This window comes from Carcharodon carcharias, chromosome 4, assembly GCF_017639515.1.
Source record: "Carcharodon carcharias isolate sCarCar2 chromosome 4, sCarCar2.pri, whole genome shotgun sequence".
NCBI classification, from domain to species: domain Eukaryota; kingdom Metazoa; phylum Chordata; class Chondrichthyes; order Lamniformes; family Lamnidae; genus Carcharodon; species Carcharodon carcharias.
Genome location: NC_054470.1, coordinates 45,809,125 through 45,831,566, shown reverse-complemented (window position 1 = coordinate 45,831,566; position 22,442 = coordinate 45,809,125). Strand labels below are relative to the sequence as shown.

At 44.1% G+C, this 22,442-nt stretch overlaps 1 protein-coding gene across 1 annotated transcript in view; it reads left to right on the top strand.

Moving 5' to 3' along the window:
- The window catches only part of LOC121276736 (A disintegrin and metalloproteinase with thrombospondin motifs 19-like), a 548,651-nt gene that overhangs the window by 247,225 nt on the left and 278,984 nt on the right, over window positions 1–22,442 (top strand). Inside the window, exon 11 of the mRNA XM_041185281.1 lies at window positions 310–411. Within this exon, the coding sequence (XP_041041215.1) occupies window positions 310–411 (102 nt within the window). The remainder of the gene's footprint in view (window positions 1–309; window positions 412–22,442) is intronic.

Genomic DNA, 22,442 nt, shown 5'->3' with positions numbered 1-22,442 from the left:
GTCCTTCATGTAATTTAATGCCAAATCTATTGGTGAGATATTGGTGCAGTACAGCTTCTGGAGGAGCAGGACAACGCAGAATGCAAATTTCTTTTATTTGTTCATGGGATCTTGCGGATCTCTGCCTTAACTGCCATGCATGGACATCAAAATTTACTGTCCAATTTACTCATTAATAATGGCAAGCACTGATAACCTCAATGTTATTCCTACCGTAAAATCTGAGCCCATTGTTTTTGAGAAATTGCTAAATACATAATAATTATCTTGGGAGAAGTCACTTTGTTCTCTTTTTACCCTTTGTTGTAGCATGTCATATGTACTGGACTATGGTGTAAAGTAGATGGTGAGCAGGAGTGCAAAACCAAACTAGACCCACCACTAGATGGAACTGAGTGTGAAACTGAAAAGGTAAGAACTCTAGGTTCAGTGTTTAAAATATTCTTAATTTTGATTTTCATATCCTTTTCTGTGGTTATATAAAAGTTACAAGTGTTTGAAAATCTGATAGATTGCAGATGCTTCTGTTTGTCTTCCAAGTTCCATCTCACTGAAGAATGCTAGACCATGTAAATGCCACAGAAATACAGAAGACCTAACGCTACGGAGTGGGGGTGGGGGGGAGGAATTGTGGAGGCCACAAAATTATTAACACAACACAAACAAAAAAAAATGATTTTAACTTTGTCACTAAGTTGCTAGCCATGAATATGTCATGTAATTTGTAAAGTATTAATCAATCTCCTGTGGCATTGTTTAGGGTTTGCAGTTTTGAGCTCAATCGTCATGTTTAGCTGCTAATTTGACCTGGCCCTTTAAAACCAAATGATAAAATTCGTCATGCCAGTCTTGTGGTATGATGGAAGTGTACTTAGAAACATGCAACAGATTTTAGTTCTTGGACACTTCCAATAGGCATCCAGACACCGAAATTTGTGGCATTTAACTAAGTAATGCCTCTCCACCCTCCTACATCTTCCAACAAATCCCCTTTGGCCAATTCTTTATCCAGATCAAGGTTTTACCTTGAATGCCATAATTTCAACTTCAGTGGCAGCATTTCATGAGGAACCTTATTAAATGTCTGTTTTAAATTTTAGTACATTGTTTTCACTTGGGATGCCACTTCTTCAGCGCTGTTCAAGAGGTTCAGTAAACTGGACATTCTCTTTCTAAAACTATGTTGGCTTTGTTTATTAGGTTTGTCCCATTCAGATGCACCCTCAGTTACGCCTGATGCTTTCACTATTTTCCTAAAAATTGGTGTTCAACAGATGGGTCGAATTACCTTGATTAGATTTGTCCCCTTTCAATACGGATACAAGGGCCCAAATCTAGTTGTCACTCCACAACATTCGTTGGCTCACGTGATGATTGTTAGCCTTTTACTATTTCAACTTTAGTCTTTTTAATATCCTGGGATAAATGCTACCACCTCTAGGGATTTGTTCATTTTTGAACACTGTATATTTCTTACTGATGTCGAAGTCCTTGATTGTGATTTGGACAGAGGGGTGGGAAGAGTGCAGGGAGGCTTCTATTGAGCAATGAACCCAGCAAGATCAGGTATATGGAGGTCCAAATGGAGGTCCTGACCTTTCTTACCCGCAAGAAAATAAAACTGAAGTTCTCCTTATTCTGTGCACAATAAGTCACTCCACCCCTATTCAGAACTTATGCTTCTCTACAAGGTTTGACCAAAGTCTGGACCAAACTGTGCAGAAACTGCTCCCTTTCCCTTATGTGTCAGAGTGTCTCCAAACCTCACTGCAGCTCAATAACTCTGAGCCAGAGAGATTCAAGATGCAGACATCAACTGCAGTCGTATTCACTTTAGGACGGTGTCATTGTCTACAAAGTCCCACAGACTGCGGTTCAGACATAATCTGCTTCGCTATATCTTATTCTAAATTATTTATATCTAGTTTTTAATTTGTTGTAACTTTCTTTCTATGCATTAAATTGCACTAAGCACCAGACAAATATTTTATAATCTTATTACCTCAAGCTTCCACTATAAGGTTAAAAAAGCACTTTTGTCCCCTCTGCACTGAATTCCCACTTACAACAAATTCCTGATCTTGTTATAGTTACACCCTTTTCACGACCACTTGCAATTGGATTAGGTTCCTTACCAAGAATGCAACCTAATGAAATCATCTCTTTGCTGTCAACATTAAGCCTAACCAGGCCAGGTATGGCATAGTTAGATGCAGAATAGAGATTCTATATGCTGTTTCCCAACCTCTGAAGAGCGTTCCTTTGTGTGTTAGTGTAACACTTTTGTTTCCTGTGACCACTCATAGTGTGATTGGCAATTAATGTTAAATTAGTAATGTTTGTGCTATGGATCCATGCCAAATGGGACTAGTTTGAGACTGCTGAAACTCCTTCAGCCAGGACATGGAGAAATTTCAATCTATCTGAATTTGAACCTAGAAATGAAAGGCCTGTTCTTAACAGTTGTACCACCCAATCTCTCATGGTTTGGAGCTTTCTATTTCTATTAATTCATTGAGTGACTTGACCTTTTTGCTTGGATTTAAAACTAATGTACATTTGCATTATTTTAATGCAAATTTAAACTAATTGCATTAGTTTAAATTCATAGAAGCAGGATTGTAGCTCTGTATTTTAGTTAATTTAATCACAAATATGATTTGTTGAGCTAGACTAGTGACTAGTGGAGGTTTTAACTGCTGGGTGGAAATAATAGGAAAGGTGTTGGACTCCCTGATTGGCATTAAATTTAACAACCAGGTCTCATTAACATTTTTTCAGGCAGCTGCCAGGCAAAACTGGATGTAAAAAGGTAGTTGATCAGTTATCACCCACCGGCAGTCAGATAAGTCAGGGAGAGGTTTGGGTGAGTTTCGCCAGTGGAAAAGACGGGGAGCCCAGACTTCTTGTCGGGATTAAGAAGTGCTCCTGCTTCTCCAAATCCCAAAAAGGTAAGCTTGTTACTTACCTTTTGGGGCCTCTGCATCTGATGTGAAAGTTTTTACTTATGTCAGCATCTATGTTGGACAGTCATTCGGTCATTAAAATTAGGCCTCAATTTGAATATGTTTATGAGGCATCAATGCTGATTCCTCTAGAATTTAAACATGCCCACTCTAGCATCAGAACCCCCCTTAATGTCTTTTACCCTATGGGTTATTACAAATGCCTCTGAGTATCAATATTTTACATTTTGTTCAATATTGCTCTGCATTGGCTTCAAGGAGAAATAAAATCAGATGGGGCCTAAAACCAGCATCAGTTTTACAATAGGTGCGTTGGGTGAAAATTTACCCCATAGTTAACAAAGTTGTTCACAATACATCAAATATGGTCTGAGCAGTGCATTATAAAGCCTCAGCATATTCTCTCTTAACTAATGCTTTGTTATTCTGCCTTTTCTGGCTATGTATCCCACCTTTCTAATTACTTTATATTACAACTGTAAAATTATTTCAAAGTGGATTCACCTTATACAAATGCTGCTGTTGTAACAGTTGATTATATAAATTAATGCATTCATAAAATTTGCCTCTGTGTAATTGTAGCCTAACATTGGAGCAAAGTGAGTGAGACTCTGTGAAGGAGGCAGTATCACTTAGTTTGTTTGCCCTAGACTCAATCAGGCCTTGCCTCTGCAGTAAAAGATCATAGAAATCACAGGATTGTTACAGCACAGAAGGAGGCCATTCAGCCCATCACATTTGTACCGGCTCTCCGAAAGAGCATTTCACTTCATGCCATTCTCCTGCTGCCTATTCAAATAATTATCTGATTTCCCCTTGAATGCCTCAATTGAACCTGCCTCCACCGCAATCCCAGGCAGCGCATTCCAGTCCCTAACCACTTGCTGTGTGAAAAAGGTTTTTCTCATCTTGTTTTTGCTTCTTTTGCCAATTATTTTAAACCTGTGCCCTCTTGTTCTTGATCCTTTCATGAGTGGGAACAGTTTCCCCCATTTACTCTGTTTAGGTCCCTCATGATTTTGAATACTTCTAGCAAATCTCCTCTCAGCCTTTTTTTCTCCAAGGAAGAGTCCCAGCCTCTGCAATCTATCTTCTTAACTGAAGATTCTCATCCCTAGAACCATTCTTGTAAACGTCTTCTGCACTCTTTCCAATGCCTTCACATGCTTCCTAAAATGCAGCACCCAGAACTGTGCTGATGTCTAACTAGTATGTTATACAAGTTCAACATAACCTCCTTGCTCTTGTACTCAATGCCCCTATTCATAAAACCTGGGATACTGAGTGCTTCATTAACTGCTGTCTCCACCTGCCCTGCCACCTTTAATGACTTATGCACATATACACCCAGGTCCCTCTGCTCCTGAACCCCCTTTAGAATTGTATCCTTTATTTTATACTGCCGCTCCATGTTCTTCCTACAAAAATGCATCACTTCACATTTCTTCACAATGAACTTTATTTGCTACCTATCCGCCCATTCCACCAACTTGTCTATGTCCTTTTGAAGTTCTACACTGACCTCCTCACTGTTTATAATGCTTTCATGTTTTGTATCAATCACACATTTTGAAATTGTTCCCTGTACACCAAGAAATTAATATATATCAGGAAAAGCAAGGGTTCCAATACTGACCCTTAGGAAACTCCACGACACATCTTTCTCCAGCCTGAGAAACACCTCATTAACCATTACTCTCTGTTTCCTGTCATTCTGTCAGTTTTGTTGCTACTGTCCCTTTTATTCCATAAACTATAACTTTTCCCACAAGCCTTTTGTGTGACGCTGTATCAAATGCTTTTTGGATGTCCATGTACACCACATCAACAGCATTGACCTCATTAACGTCTTTGATAAACTCCAAGTTAGTTAAACATGATTTTCCCATGAGAAATCCATGTTGGCTCTCCTTAATTAACTTGCATTTGTCCATGTGACTATTAATTATGTCCCAGGTGATAGTTTCCAGAAGTTTCCCCACTACTGACGTTAAACTAACCCATCTGTAGTTGCTGGGCTTACCCTTGCACCCTTTTATGAATAAGGATGTAATGTTTGCAATTCTACAGTCCTCTGGCACCACCTCTGAGTCTAAGGAAGACTGAAAAATAATTGCCAGTGCATCTGCAATTTCCACTCTCACTTCACTCAGTATCCTTGGATGCATCCCATTCGGTCCCAATGCCTTGACAACTTTAAATAAAGACAGCTTATCCAATGCCTCCTCCTTATCAATTTAAAACCCTTCTAGTGACTGAATTTCCTCCTCTTTTACCTTGGCCTGAGCTGCATCTTCTTCCTTGGTAAAGACATTTGCAAATTATTCATTTAATACTTCAGCCATGCCACCTGTCTCTATGCATAAATCCACTTTTTGGTCCCTAATTGGCCTAACCACCCTTTTGCTATTTATATGCCTATAAAAGACCTTGGGATTTCTTTTTATGTTAGCTGCCGGTCTCTTTTTATACTCCCTCTTTGCTTTCCTTATTTGCTTTTTCACCTCTCCTGAACCTTCTGTATACAACCTGGTTCTCAAGCATATTTTCTACTTGACAGCAGCCATAAACACACTTTTTCTCCTTTATCTTAATTACTACCTCCTTTGACAACCAGGAGCTCTGGATTTGTTTGCCCTACATTTCCCTTTCGAGGGAATATACCTTGACTGTGCCCAAACCATCTCTTCTTTGAAGGTGGCCTATTGTTCAGCTACCATTTCTCCTGACAACCTTTGGCTCCAATTTAATTGGCCCAGTTCCATTCTTACCCCATTGAAATTGGCTCCCCCAGGTTAATTATTCTTACTCTGGATTGTTCATTGTCCTTTTCCATAGTCATCCCAAACCTTATGTTACAGTGACCACTCTCCCCTAAATGTTCCCCCACTGACCCTTGATCTACTTGGCCCACTTCATTCCCAAGAACCAGGTGTAGCAGTGCCTCCTTTCTCATTGGGCTGGACACATACTGCTGTTGAAAATTCTCCTGAACATACTTTAGGAACTCTTGCCCCTCTCTGCCCTTTAGACTGGGATAGTATCCCAGTATATATTCGAATAATTAAAGCCCCCCATTATAATTATTCTATAATGTTTGCATCTCTCTGTAATTTACTTGCAGATTAGTTCCTCTACATCCTTTCCACTAGTTGGTGGTCTATAGATTACACCGAGCAATGTAATTGCAGCAAGGACATCATCCTGTTTCTCCAGCACTGCAATGCTCTCCTTAACCAATGCCACCACCCCTTCCCCTTTCCTTCCTTTCCTATCTTTCCTGTATCCAGGAATATTTAACACCCAGTTCTGCCTTTCCTTGAGCCAGGTTCCTGTTATTGCCACAACATCATATTTCCATGTGGCAATCTGCACCGGTAACTCCTCAGTCTTATTTACTACACTCCATGCATTCACATACATACGTTATAATCCTGATTTTGACTCTATTACTTTCTCGCGTATGCTGATCCCAACAATTAACTTACTGTCCTCTATTCTAGTGCTATTTACCCCTTCCAGTATTTGGTGCACCTTGGTATTCCTCCCTGACACCTTCTCCTGGTTCCCACACCTCTGCTGAGTTACTTTAAAGCCCTCCTAACAGCACTGGAAAAACACTCCACGAGGAACTCAGTCCCAGCTCTCTTTTGGTGCAACCTGTTTGGCATCAATAGGTCCCATCTCCTCCAGAACCAGTCCCAATGTCTAAAAAATCAAAAGCTTTCCCTCCTGGATCAACTTTCCAGCCATGCATTCACTTGTCTTATCCTCCTATTTCTGTACTCACTTGTACGTGATACTGGGAGTAATTCAGAGTTTACTACATTTGAGATCTGCTTGCTAATTTTCTACCTAACTCCCTAAATTCTGACTGCGGGACCACACCCTTCTTTCTGCTTATGTCGTTTGTAACTTTGTGGACCACAACTGCTGGCTGTTCACCCCCCCTCCTCAAGGTGTTCTGCAGCTGCTCAGTGACATCCTTGACCCTGACACCAGGGAGCCAACAAACCATCCTGGATAGAATGCATCCTGTAACTGAACATTGATGCAAAGTGGTCTAATGGTAAATCTAGCCCCTTGATTATGGTTTTTGGATTTTTCTACCTTCCTATTCTTGTATTTTAAATCCCTCAATGAGTCAAACTGCCCTTTTCCGTTTTAATTCAAGGCTTGGGCCCAGAATTTCCTCAGAGTGTACCCAGTCCACCCTGTAAATTAGATTTTTGCCAGATTATATGAATTTACAATGGGAGAGATTCCAAAGGTATTCCTGACCCTTTTAAGCTTTCAGTAACATGCCCTGGACAGTGAAACAAAAAAAAACTACTGATTTATTTTAGTTCCTAGGCTTAACCTATGTCTTCTTCAGCTTTATCATTTCTGATCAGTAAATAGCATTACTGCCTGTCTCTTTATGGGGTATGTGGAACATTCCTTGTTCCAGTCCTACTCTGGCCCCCTCCCACAACTCTTTCTCTGGTACATCGATGATTACTTCGGTGCTGCTTCATGCTCTCGTCGGGACTTGGAAAAATTTATTAATTTTGCTTCCAATCTCCACCCCTCCATCATTTTCACATGGTCCATCCCTTCCCTTCCTTGACCTCTCTGTCTCAATTTCTGGCGATAGACTGTCCACCAATATCCATTACAAGCCTACCGACTCCCACAGCTACCTTGACTACAGCTCCGCACACCCCACTTCCTGTAAGGACTCCATCCCATTCTCTCAGTTCCTTCGCCTCCGTCGCATCTGTTCTGATGATGCTACTTTCAAAAACAGTTCCTCCCACATGTCCTCCTTCTTCCTTAACCGAAGTTTTCCACCCACAGTGGTTGACAGGGCTCTCAACCGTGTCCGGCCCATCTCCCGCGCATCCGCCCTCACGCCTTCTCCTCCCTCCCAGAAACATGATAGGGTCCCCCTTGTCCTCACTTATCACCCCACCAGCGTCCGCATTCAAAGGATCATCCTCTGCCATTTCTGCCAACTCCAGCATGATGCCACCACCAAACACATCTTCCCCTCACCCCCCCGGCGGCATTCCATAGGGATCGTTCCCTCCGGTACACCCTGGTCCACTCCTCTTTCACCCCCTACTCCTCAACCCCTACCCATGGCACCTCCCCATGCCCACGCAAAAGATGCATCACCTGCCCCTTCACTTCCTCTTTCCTCACCGTCCAAAGGCCCAAACACTCTTTTCAAGTGAAGCAGCATTTCACTTGCATTTCCCCAACTTAGTCTACTGTATTCGTTGCTCTCAATGCGGTCTCCTCCACATTGGAAAGACTAAACGTAAACTGGGTGGCCGCTTTGTAGAGCACCTGCGGTCTGTCCGCAAGAAAGACCCAAACCTCCCTGTCGCTTGCCATTTTAACACTCCACCCTGCTCTCTTGCCCACATGTCTGTCCTTGGCTTGCTGCATTGTCCCACTGAAGCCCAACGCAAACTGGAGGAACAGCACCTCATCTTCCGACTAGGCACTTAACAGCCTTCCGGACTGAATATTGAATTCAACAACTTTAGATCTTGAACTCCCTCCTCCATCCCCACCCCCTTTCCATTTCTTCCCCCTTCCTTTTGTTTTTTCCTATAATTTATATAGATTTTTCTTTTCCCACCTAATTCCATTATTTTTAAATCTTGTATGCCGGGCTAGTCTTTCCACCCCACCCCCACTAGAGCTGTACCTTGAGTGCCCTGCCATCCATTCTTAATTAGCACATTCGTTTAGATAATATCACCTTCCACACTTCTTTGTTCCATTGTCTGTGACATCTTTTGATTATCTGCTCCTATCACTGCTTGCTTGTCCCTACAACCACACCACCCCCACCCCACTTCTCTTCCGCCCCCAACCTTAAACCAGCATATATTTCACCCCTCTTCTAACATTCAATCAGTTCTGTCGAAGGGTCATGAGGACTCGAAACGTCAACTCTTTTCTTCTCCGCCGATGGTGCCAGACCTGCTGAGTTTTTCCATGTAATTCTGTGTTTTGTTTTACATTTTAAGGCTTTGTTTAAAGTTAAATGCCAACAGTGAACTTGTGAAAAGGATGCAAATAATTAACAGTCATATAACAAAGTGATATATTTTACTTCAGAAAGTTCACCCTCCAAAGCTTTGAGTGAGAAAAATGGGAGAAAGATTGCTGGCGGAAAGTCTGAGGCTTTTTCAGTGTAGGGATTGTGACAGAAGGACCCAGGAGCGACAGGCCCCAGCCAATCTTTCCTGTCTTTAGGGAGCCTAGTTTGGGGCAGAGCCATTAACCTATAGGCATCATAAGAGCAATTTTGTGGCCTACACTATTTCATGAGATCCCTGAAGGTGCATCATCTTCCTGGGTCAGCAGCCCTTGAGGATGAAATGAAGTGCATAGAGGCCAATTTTTGATGTGTATTCAGGTAACAAATCCACCCCTCATGGAATTTGGAAAGCAGACGTCAGTGAATTTGATACTAAACTCTGAATTTCTTAGGGGAGGCAGTTTCTTTTTACTTTTGGATGCTGCATTCTATGAAAGTGTTAGTAACCTCATTAGACTTCTGCAAACTCTGAAAATGCATTGTAATAGGTTTCATGACAAACTCCCAGTGCTGATCTGCAGCATAAATTCTGATTCACTTGGCTCCAGTGTAAAATGGATATTGGGACCCTTACAAGTTGTATGATTCTAAACTCCATGATTTAAAGCTGGGTCTTCATATTTGTAAAAGTTGCATTTTGTTTTGGTTTTTGTTTTAGTAACCAGAGATATGTGTTGCTACTTGCTGCTAGTTTTCTTAGTACTCTTTTGCTGTATACCTCCTAGTCACCAGTAGCCACTTTCAGCTAAAAGCACAATGTGTAGCATGGGCATTCCATTGGGCCTGCCAATGGCTATACTGGATTTGACAGGAGAGGATGAATTCCTGCAAAGGAAGGAAAAATAAGTGTGCTGCACCTTAGGTGTCCGGCACACACCCACAGGGTTTATGTGATACCACTCGGGCCCAACAGTTCAAGCATGCAAAAGAGATCTGCCTTAGCTGTCTGTCGTTAACAAGAAAGGCAGTGATTGAGCTGTAATGTTCACTGGTGTATAGCTTGCAGATTGTATCCAGGATAGGCACAACCCTAGTGACGAGTGAAATAAAAACAGAAAATGCTGGAAAAGGTCAGCAGGTCCGGCAGTATCTGTGGGGAGAGAAACAGAGGTAATGTATTGAGTCTGTGTAACTTCTTCAGAGCTTTGAAGAAGAGTCAAATGGACTCGAAATGTTAACTCTGTTTCTCTCTCCACAGATGCTGCCAGACCTGCTGATCTTTTCTAGCAATTTGTTTTTATTTCAGATTTCCAGCATCCGCGGTATTTTGCTTCTATCCTAGTGACAAGTGACTAGAACATTTATTCTTGTAGCTCAATTAATTTATTAATTCACAGGATGTGGGCATTGCTGGCTAGACCAGCATCTATTGCCTTTGGGGAGGTGGTGGTGAGCTGCCTTCTTGAACTGCTGCAGTTCAGACACTGTAAGTACACCTATGATGCTGTTAGGAAAGAAGTTCCAGGATCTTGATCCAGCGGCAGTGAAGGATCAGCAATATACTTCCAAATCAGGACGGCGTGTAGCTTAGCAGGGAACCTGCGGGTGGTGGTGTTCCCATCCATCTGCTGCCCTTTACCTTTGAGGCTGTAGAGGTCTTGAGGTCAGAAGGTGCTGTTGAAGGAGCCTTGGTGAGTTACTGCAGTGTGTCTTGTAGATGGTACACACTGCTGCTGATGTGCATCGGTGATGGAGGGATTCGATGTTTAAGATGGTGGATGGGGTGCCAATCAAGCGGGCTGGTTTGTCCTGGATTGCATCTGTTGTATGTTGTACATTCAGTAGATCTCTCACAAATAGGTTCTAAGTCTCATATGATTGAACATTAACTGTTTATTGTTAACACATAACTATGTATGTATATATACAGCGTATAGTCTAATCTAAGAGCTAACTCCATGCTTGCTTCTATACAGGTCTCTGTCCAGTCCACAACTCTCTCTCATCTCAGATGATGTGTCTCTTTACATCACACTGTGGACGGTACTGTACTCAGTCCCACACTAACTTTAGCTATGCCAGATACCCTTATGCTATAGTGTCGAGCTTCTTTACTGTTGTTGGAACTGCACCCGCCAAAGCGAGTGGAAAGTATTCCATCACACTGTTGACTTTGGGGAGTCAGAAGGTGAGTTACTTGCTGCAGACTTCCCAGCCTCTGACTGCTCTTGTAGCCACAGTATTTATATGGCTGGTACACTTCAGTTCTGGTCAATGTTAACCCCAGGATGTTGATAGTCAGTTGGGGGGGGGTGGTGTGGGGGGGGTGTTCAGCAATGGTAATACCATTGAATGTCAAGGGGAGATAGTTAGATTCTCTCTAGTTGGAGATGGTCATTGTCTGACACTTGAGTGGCACGAATGTTACTTGCCACTTATCAGCCCAAGCCTGAATGTTGTCCGGGTCTTTCTACAAATGGTCTTAATGTATCTGAGGAATCACGAGTGGTGCTAAACATTGGGCAATTATTAGCAAACATCCCCACTTCTGACCTCATGATGGAGAGAAGGTCATTGATGAAGCAGCTGAAGATGGTTGCGCCGAAGACACTACCCTGAGGAACTCCTGTGGTGATGCCCTGGGACTGAGATGATTGACCCCCAACAACCACAATCTTGCTTCATGCTAAGTTTGACTCTAACCAATGGAGAGATTTTCCCGTTTCCCATTAACTCCAGTTAGGGCTCCTTGATGCCACACTCGGTCAAGTGCTGCCTTGATGTCAAGGGCAGTCACTCTCACCTCACCTTGGGAATTCAGCTCTTTTGCCCATGTTTAGACCAAGACTGTAATGACGTCAGGAGTTTATTGGCCCTGATGGAGCCTAAACTGAGCATCGGTGAGCAGGTTATTGCTGTATAAGTGGCACTTGATAGCACTATTGATGACCTGTTCCATCACTTTGCGGTAATTTAAAAGATTTAAAAGATTATCACTTTGCGGTAATTGGCTGGGTTGGATTTGTCCTGCTTTTTGTGTATATACATACCTGAGCAATTTTTCACATTGCCAGGTAGATGCAAGCATTAAAGTCGTACTGGAACAGCTTGGCTAAGGGCACAACAAGTTCTGGAGCACAAGTCTTCAGTACTATTGCCAGCATATTGTCAGGGCCTATAGTCTTTTCAGTATCCAGTGCCTTCAGCCATTTCTTGATATCACGTGGAGTGAAGCAAATTGGCTGAAGCTGGTATATGTGATGCTTGGAACCTCAGGAGGAGACCAAAATGGATCATCCACTCAGCATTTCTGGCTGAAGACAGTTGCGAATGCTTCAGCCTTCTCTTTTGCATTGATGTGCTGGGCTCTCCCATCATTGAGAATGGGGATATTTGTGGACTGCAGTGCTTAGATCTAATCCACTGTTTATGGGATTGTTTAACTTTGTCTATCACATTCTGCTTCCCTTGTTTGCCATTCAAGTAGTCCTGTATTGTAGTTTCACCAGGTTGAGACCTCACTTTTAGGTGCTGCTCCTCGCATGCCCTCCTGCACTCTTCGTTGACCCAGGGTTGATGGCAATGGTAGAGTGGGGAAATGCAGGGCCATGTGATTGCAGATTGTGGTTGAATACATTGCTGTTGCTGCTGCTGCTGCTGATGGCCTACAGCATCTCATGGATGCCGAGTTTTCAGTTGCTGGACCTGTTCATAGTCTATTCCATTTAGCATGTGGTAGTGCCACACTATACTATGGAGGGTATCCTCAATGCGCAGACAGGACTTTGTTTCCACAAAGACTGTGGGTGGTCACTTCCTACCAATACTGTCAAGGACAGATGCATCTGCAACAGGTAGATTGGTGAGAACGAGGTCAAGTAGTTTTTTCCCTCTTGTTGGTTCTCTCACCACCTGCTGCAGACCCAGTATCAGATAGATGAAACCCAGTATATCCCAAAAGTAGCCACAATCCTGAGATATTCCACAATTACACAACTCAGATGGATGTCTTCTGGCAGACCAATGTTATTCCTTACTGCTTTGGCTGTTAACACTAGACATGTACCCACACCGAGGCAATGTGAAAATACAATAGTGTTGCCTTTAATTGGTGAATGGGAGTGGGCACACAAGTCCAAAGGTGGGCAGAGCAGTTGGATATAACCACGAGGTCAATGCCTGTCCAACTTTAAGAGCCAGGTCTCATTTCCATAAATTTTCTCCAAATCTTGCCTGAACCCGACCACAACCATTATCTGTCCAGCAGATGGACGTGCAAACTTGGCGGCACTTGGCCGTAATTGGGGAAAAGTGCCTTCTACAGTTCTAGATCTCAAACTAACTCTGGAAAGGAGAAAGTGGAGGGGTGACCTGAAAGTGGCCTTTAAAATTATGAAGTGGCTTGATAGGCTGGATGTAGTGGAGATACTTCCACTTATGGAGGAGTCCAAAACTAGAGGTCATCAATATAAGACAGCCACTCATAAACGTACTAAAGAATTCTGAAGAAATGTTTTTAGCCAGTGAGTGGTCAAAATGTGGAACTTGGCACCACATGAGTTATTGATGTAAGTAGCATAGATGCCTTTAAGGGGAAGCTGAGTAAGAACATGAGAAAAATAAAGGAGCAAGATAGGCTATTCGGCCCATCGAACCTGCTCCGCCATTCAATACGATCATGGCTGATCATCCATTTCAATGCCTTTTTCCAAAATTATCCCTTCATTGGCATTTAGAAACCTGTAATCTCTGCTTTAAATATACTCAATTACTGAGCTTCCACAATCCCCTGGGGTAGAGAATTCCAAAGATTCACAGCCTTTCGAGTAAAAAAATTTCTCCTCATCTCAGTCCTACATGGCTTCCCCCTTATTTTGAAATTGTGTCCTTTGGTTCTAGACTCCCGAACCAGGCATCTTGCCTGCACCTACCCTGTCTATCCCTTTAAGTATTTTGTAGGCTTCAACAAGATCACCTCTCACCCTTCGAAACTCTAGAGAACACAGGCCCAGTTTACCCAACCTCTCTTCATAGGACAGTCTCACCGTCTCAGGAACAAGTCTGGTGAACCTTTCTTGTACTCCGTCTGTAGCGATAATATCCTTGCTAAGGTAAGGGGACCAAAACTATACGCAGTACTTCAGGTGCGGTCTAACCAAGGTTCTATACAACTGAGGCATGATTGTGCTAACACAAACAGAAAATGCTGGAAAAACTGAGCAGGTCTAGCAATATTTGTGGAGAGAGAAGCAGAGTTAATGTTTCAAGTCCATGTGACCCTTCTTCAGAGTTGAAGAGAAGTAGAAATGTGATGAAATTTATACTGTTTAAGGGGGGTGGGGCAGGTAGAACTGAATAGAGGGACAGCGATAGTTGGGGACAAAGGTGGGATTAACAAAGATGTCATGAACTAAAGGACAAAGGGAGTGTTAATGGCAGTGGTTAGTGCTAAAAAAGGTGCTAATAGTGGCATTAAGGTAAGAAAGCAGAATGTGATTATAGCAGAACAAGGGTAGCATTGTGTGAAAGAACATCATGGAACAAGTAACAGATGGCACTGGGTGGGTTGGGGTGGGGGGAAGGGGCAGTGGGAGGGAAAAAGGATAGAAAATGGGATAGAAGGGTGGGGGATAAAAAAGGGGATAAACCATGGATAAATGAATAAAAATAAAAATATGTGGATTAAAAAATACAAATGAATGTAGAAAAAAAGGGGATTAAAAAAGGGGGTGAGGATGGAGGAGAGAGTTATTAAACTCAATGTTAAGTCCAGAAGGCTGTAAAGTGCCTAGTCGGAAGATGAGGTGCTGTTCTTCCAGTTTGTGTTGAGCTTCACTGAAACATTGCAGCAGGCCAAGGACGGACATGTGGGCATGAGAACAGGATGGGGTGTTGAAATGGCAAGCGACAGGGAGGTCTGGGTCATGCTTGTGGACAGACTGAAGGTGTTCCGCAAAGCAGTCACCCAGTCTGCGTTTGGTCTCCTCAGTGTAGAGGAGAACACTTTGGGAGCAGTAAATGCAGTAGACTAAATTGAGGGAAGTGCAAGTGAAGCACTGCTACACCTGAAAGGAGCATTTGGGTCCTTGGACAGTGAGGTAGGAGGAGGTAAAGGGGTAGGTGCTGCACCTTCTGTGATTGCATTGGCAAAGTGCCGTGGGAAGGGGATGAGCTGTTGGGGGTGATGGAGGAGTGGACCAGGGTGTCATGGAGGGAACAGTTCCTACAGATTGCTGACAAGGCGGGGTGAGGGGAAGATGTGTTTGGTAGCCGCATCATGCTGGAGTTGGCAGAAATGGTGGAGGATGATCTTTTGAATGCAGAGGCTGGTGGGATGAAAAGTGAGGGCAAGGGGGACCCTGTCGTGGTTCTAGGAGGGCGGGGAAGGTGTGAGGGCAAAGGCACGGAAGATGGGTAGCCCACAGCTGAGGGCCCTGTCAACCACCGTGGGTGGAAAACCTTGGTTAAGGAAGAAGGAAGACATGTCCGAAGCGCCGTTTTGGAAAGTGGCATCATCAGAACAGATGTGACAGAGGTGAAGGAACTGAGAGAGTGGGATGGTGTCCTTACAGGAAGCAGCGTGTGAGGAGCTGTAGTCGAGGTAGCTGTGGGAGTCGGTAGGCTTGTAATGAATATTGGTGGACAGTCTAGCACCAGAAATGGAGACAGAAAGGTCAAGGAAGGGAAGAGAAATGTCGGAGATGGACCATGTAGAGGTGATAGAGGGGTGGAAATTGGAAGCAAAATTGATAAACTTTTCCAGGTCCAAATAAGAGCATGAAGTGGCACCGAAACAGTCATCAATGTACCGAACAAAGAGTTGTGAGAGGGGGCCTGAGTAGGACTGGAATAAGAAATGTTCCACATACCCCATATGCATAATTGGGATCCATGCAGGTACCCATAGCCACACCTTTTATTTGGAGGAAGTGAGACAAGTTTAAGGAGAAATTGTTCAGTGAGAGAACAAGTTCAGCCAGGTGGAGAAGAGTGGCAATGGATGGGGATTGTTCGGGCCTCTGCTCCAGGAAGAAGGGGAGAGCCCTCAGACCATTCTGGTGGGGGATGGAAGTATAGAGGGATTGAATATCCATGGTGAAGAGGAGGCCGTTAGAACCTGGGAACTGTAAATTCTTATGACTTAGGACATCAGAGGAATCACAGATGTAGGTGGGAAAGACTGGAGAAAGGGAGAGAGAACGGAGTCAAGATAGGAAGAAATGAGTTCTGTGGGGCAGGAACAGGCTGACACGATTGGTCTACCAAGACTGTCCATTTTGGGGAGGAGCTAGAAGCGGGTTGTCCAGTGTTTGGAGACTATGAGAATGGAAGCTGTGGAGGGAAGATCTCCAGAGGAAATGAGCTCAGTGACAGTCCTGGGAACAACGGCTTGATGTTCAGTGGTGGGGTCATAATCCAGGGGAAGGTAGGAAGAAGTGTCCGAGAGTTGGCACTCAGCCTCTGCATAGTAGATGTCAGTATACCAGACAACAACAGCACCTCCCTTGTCAGCAGGTAAGATTTTGATTATCCTGTAATCAAATCCTCTTGTGATAAAGATTAACATAACATTAGCCTTCTCAATTGCTTGCTGCACCTGCATTTTGCCTTTCAGTGACTCATTGATGAGGACACCCAGATCCCTTTGTACATCTACACTTTCTAATCTCTTACTATTTAAGAAATAACCTGTACATCTGTTCCTCCTACCAAAGTGGATAACCTCACATTTTCCACGTTAGATGCCATCTGCCATGCTCTTGCCCACTCACTAAGTCTGTCTGAATCCTCTTGAAGCTACTTTGCATCTTCCTCACAACACACATTCCCATCTAGCTTTGTGTTATCTGCGAACTTGGAAATATAACATTTGGTCCCCACATCCAAATCATTGATATATATTGTGAACAACTGGGGCCCAAGTACATATCCTTGCGGTACCTCACTAATCACAGCCTGCCAACGCAAGAATGGCCCGTTGATTCCAACTCTGTTTTCTGTCTGTTAACCAATCCTTAATCCATGCCAGGATATTGCCTCCTATCCCATGCGCTATAATTTTGCTAACCAACCTTCTGTAGGGGACTTTATCAAAAAAATCCAAGCATACTATCCATCGTCTCCCCCTTTATCAATTATATTAGTAACATCCTCAAAAAATTCCAACAGGTTCGTCAAACGTGATTTCCCATTCAAATATCCATGTTGGGTATGCCCAGTCAGATCATTATTATCCAACTGTCCACTTATTGCATCCTTTATGATAGATCCTAGCATTTTCCCTACTACTGATGTAAGGCTAACAGGTCTATCCTTCCCTGTTTTCTGTCTGCCTCCCTACTTGAATAATGGGGTGACATTTGCTGACTTCCAATCTGCAGGAGCTATTCCAGAATCTATAGAACTTTGGGAGATGACCACCAATGCACTATCTCCATAGCTACCTCTTTCAACACTCTGGTATGTAGAATATCAGATCGCAGGGACTTATCAACCTTCAGTTAACAAATGAAATTATGATATTATTGCTATAACAAAGACCAGGCTCAAAGAAGGGCAGGACTGTGCATTAAATATTCCTGGGTACAAGGTGTTTAGGAGAGACCGGAAAGGAAGAAAAGGTAAAAGCAAAATACTGTGGATGCTGGAAATCTGAAACAAAAACAAAAATTGCTGGAAAAACTCAGCAAGCCTGACAGCATCTGTGGAGAGAAAGAGTTAATGTTTTAATCTGTATGACTCTTCTTCAGAACTAAAGAGAAGTAGAAATGTGGTGAAATATACAATGTTTAAGGGGGGTGGGACAAATGAAGCTGGTTAGAAGGCCAGTGATAGGTGGAGGCAAAGGAGAGATTGCAAAAGATGTCATAAATAAAAGGTCGAAGGGGTGTTGATAATGGTGATACTGGCTAAAGGAGGTGCTAATGGTGACATTAAGAGTATAAAATAGAATGAGCAAGTGACAGATGGCCCTAGTGGGGGCAGGGTGGGGGGAGCAGATGGCATGGGAAAAAAATCAAAATAGGCTAAAAGGTGGGAATAAAACAATACAAATAAATTTTAAAAATAATAATAGGAATAGGTGCGAAAATATATATATATAAAACATTTAAAAACTAGCATTGAGAAAAGAGAATCAAAAAGGCTTGAAGATGGAGGAAAGAGTTCATGATCTGAAGTTGTTGAACTCAATGTTAAGTCCGGAAGGCTGTAAAGTGCCTCGTTGGAAGATGAGGTCCTGTTCCTCCAGTTTGCGTTGAGCTTCACTGGAACATTGCAGCAGGCCAATGACAGACATGTGGGCATGAAAGCAGGGTGGAGTGTTGAAATGACAAGCGATAGGAAGTTCTGGGTGATGCTTGCAGACAGACCCAAGGTGTTCTGCAAAGCGGTCACCCAGTCTGCGTTTGGTCTCTCCAGTGTAGAGGAGACCTAATTGGGAGCAGCGATTGCAGTAGACCAAATTGAGAGAAGTGCAAGTGAAATGCTGCTTCACTTGGACGGTGAGGAGGGGGAAAGTAAAGGGGCAGGTTTTGCACCTTCAGCAACTGCATGGGAAGGTGCCGTGGGAGGGGGTTGAGGTGTAGGGGGTGATGGAGGAGTGGACTAGGATGTCCCGATGTCCTGGAGGGAACGGTCCCTACGGAATGCCGATGGTGGTGGAGGGGGAGTGTAGGGAAGATGTGTTTTGTAGCGGCATCATGCTGGAGTTGGTGGAAATGGCGGAGGATTATCCTTTGAATGCGGAGGCTGGTGGGGTGATAAGTGAGGACAAGGGGCACCCTATCATGGTTCTGGGAGGGAGGGGATGGTGTGAGGGCAAAGGCACAGGAATGAGTTGGACACGTCTGAGGGCCCTGACAACCACTGTGGGTGGGAAACTTCGGTTAAGGAAGAAGGAAGACAGAAGCTCTGGTATGGAAAGTGGCATCATCGACAGAGGCAAAGGAACTGAGAGAATGGGATGGAGTCCTTACAAAAAGCGGGGTGTGAGGAGTTGTAGTCGAGGTAGCTGTAGGAGTCGGTGGGCTTGTAATGAATATTAGTGGACAGTCCATCACCAGAAAGTGAGACAGAAAGGTCAAGGAAGGGAAGGGTAGTGTCAGTGATGGACCATATGAAAGTGATGGAGGGGTGGAGATTGGAAGCAAAATTAAATTTTTCCAGGTCCAGACGAGAGCATGAAGTGGCACCGAAACAGTCATCGATGTACCGGAGAAAGAGTTGTGAGAGGGAGCCGGAGTAGGACCGGAACAAGGAATGTTCCACATATCCCATAAAGAGACAGATATAACTAGGGCCTACGGGGGTACCGATAGCCACACCTTTTATTTGGAGGAAGTGAGACGAGTTTAAGGAGAAATTGTTCTGTGAAAGAAAAAGTTCAGCCAGGCGGAGGAGAGTGGTGGTGGATGGGGATTGTTCGGGCCTCTGTTCAAGGAAGAAGCAGAGTGCCCTCAGACCATCCTGGTCAGGGGTGGAGGTGTAGAGGGCTTGGACGTCCATCGTGAAGAGGAGGCAGTTGGGGCCAGGGAACTGGAAATTGTTGATATGATGTAGGGCATCAGAGGAATCGCAGATGTGGGTGGGAAGAGACTGGAAAAGGGGAAAGAGAGCGGAGTCAAGATAGGAAGAATTGAGTTCCATGGGGCAGGAACAGGCTGACACGATCGGTCTACTGGGACAGTCCTGTTTGTGGATTTTGGGGAGGAAGTAGAAGCGGGCTGTCCAAGGTTGGGAGATGAGGTTGGAAGCTGTGGAGGGAAGATCGCCGGAGGAGATGAGGTCAGTGATGGTCCTGGAAACAATGGCTTGATTTTCGGTAGTGGGGTCATGGTCCAGGGGAGGTAGGAGGAAGTGTCTGCGAGCTGGCACTCAGCCTCTGCGAGGTAGAGGTCACTACGCCAAACAACAGCATCACCCTTGTCGGCAGGTTTGATAACAAAGTCAGGGTTGGACCTGAGTGAATGGAGTGCGACAAGTGCAGAAGGAGACAGGTTAGAGTGTGTGAGACGAGCAGAGAAATTGAGACGGCCGAGGTCACGACAACAGTTCTCAATGAAAAGATCAAGAGCAGGGTAAGAGGCCAGAGTGGAGGGGTCCAGGTGGAGGGAGAATACTGGAGGCAGGTGAAAGGATCCGTTGAATGGGGGGAGGACTCCTGCCCAAAGAAGTGAGCACAGAGACGAAGGCGGCGGAAGAAGAGTTCAGCATCGTGCCGAGCCCAGAATTCATTGAGGTGAGGGCGTAAGGATATGAAACTGAGTCCTTTGCTGAGCACTGAACGTTCAGCAGCAGAGAGGGGAAGGTCACGGGGTATGGTGAATACATGGCAGGGGCTGGGATTAGAAGATGGGATGGGGTCAGAGGGATGGGAAGAGGTGGAGGGTCCGGAATGGGCCTTGGTATCAACAAGGAAGGAAAGGGGATGGGGGGAGTGGCAGTATTGATTAAAGTTGGCATTACAGTACTGGACAAAGAGGATGTTCCATAGGAGTCAAGAACAGAATCTCTCTGGCTAGAGATAAGGAATGAAAAAGGTCCAATAACATTGACCGGTGTAATATATAGACCACCAACTAGTGGAAGGAGTGTAGGGAAACAAATTTGCAAGAAATTACAGAGAGGTGCAAGAATTATAGGGTAGAATTTTCACCTTGGCGAGCAGACATGCCCAACCTGCTCGAGTGTGAAGTAATGCGCGTTGACATCAGGCAAACTTCCTGATGTCTGTGCGCCTTTGCGCGATTCGTCAGGCAGCAGGTGTACGCCGCAGTCAGCAGTGTGCCCGCCGACAATTAAAAGGCCTGTTAAGGTCATTAGTAAGTTAATTAAAATATATTTTTTTTTACGGTTGGCAGGCAAAAAGGCCAAGTGGCCTATGCACTTTTTTGGAATTCTCATCCATGGGCGGTATGAGGTTTCCAAAAGCAAATAAAATTAAAATTTTAAAATTTAATTAACACATGTCCCTGCTCATGTGACGGAGAGTCACATGAGGAGACATGTTTTATAATATTTTTAAATGCTTTATTTCATCTTTTAAAACTCTCCATTTTGGTAGGAAAAATATGGTGAGACAGTATAAAATAAAGGGAGAGCCTCTAAAGCAGGTGCAGAAACAGAGGGATCTTCGTGTATATCTACATAAGTCATTGAAGATGGGAGGGCATGTTGAGAGAGTGGTTAATAAAGCATATAGTACCTCCCACAGTGCTGTTCGGGAAGGAATTCCAGGATATTGACCCAGCGACAGTGATGGGACTACAGCATATTTCCAAGTCAGGGTGGTGAGTTGCTTGGAGGGGAATTTCAGGTGGTGACGTTCCCTAGCATCTACTGCCCTTGTCTTTCTAGATGGTAGAGGTCTCAGGTTTGGAAGGTTCTCTCACAGAAGTCTTGGTGAGTTCTTGCAGTGCATCTTGTGGATAGTACACACTGCTGCCACTGTGCGTCGGTGGTGGAGAGAGTAGATGTTGGAGGTGGTGGATGGGGTGTCAATCAAGCAGGCGGCATTGTCCTGGATGGTGTTGAGTTTTTTGGGTGTTGATGGAGCTGCACACATCCAGGCAAGTGGAGAGCATTCCATCACACTCCCGACTTGTAGATGTTGGACAGGCTTTGGAGAGTAAAGAGGTGAGTTACTTGCCGTAGAATTCCCAGCCTCTAATCTGCTCTTGTAGCCATAGTATTTAAATGGCTTGTCTAGTTGAGTTTCTGGTCTATGCTAACCCCAGGATGTTGATAATGGGAGATTCACCGATGTTAATGCCATTGAACTTCAAGGGGCTATGGTCGGATTCTCTCTTATTGGAGGTGGTCACTGCATGACACTTGTGTGGTGCGAATATTTCTTGTCACTCGTCAGCCGAAGCCTGAATGTTGGTCAGGTCTTGCTGCATTCGGACATGGACTGCTTCAATATCTGAGGAGTTATGAATGGTACTGAACATTTCACAATCATCAGCAACCATTCCCACATCTGACCTTATGGTGGAGGAAAGGTCATAGATGAAGCAGCTCAAGATGGTTGGGCCTAGGATGCTACCCTTAGGGACTCCTGCAGTGATGTCCTGGGACTGAGATGATTGGCATCCAACAACCATAACTATCTTCCTTTGTGCCAGGTGTGACTTATGACTTCAACTAGTGGTGAATTCCACCCCCCCCCCCCACCCCCAACCGATGCCCATTGACTTAAGTTTTGCTAGGAATCCTTGGTGCTACACTTGGTCAAATGAGGGTTTGATGTCAAGGGCAGCCACTCTCATCTCACTCCTTGAGTTCAGCTCTTTTGTCCATGTTTGGACTAAGTCTGTAATGAACTCAAGTGCTGAGTGGCCCAATTGAGTGGAGTTATGGATAGAAACCAGGAATATGGTGTTCCTGAACAACATCCTTTAAATATTTTTTTCTCCAGTTTTCCAATTCAACCT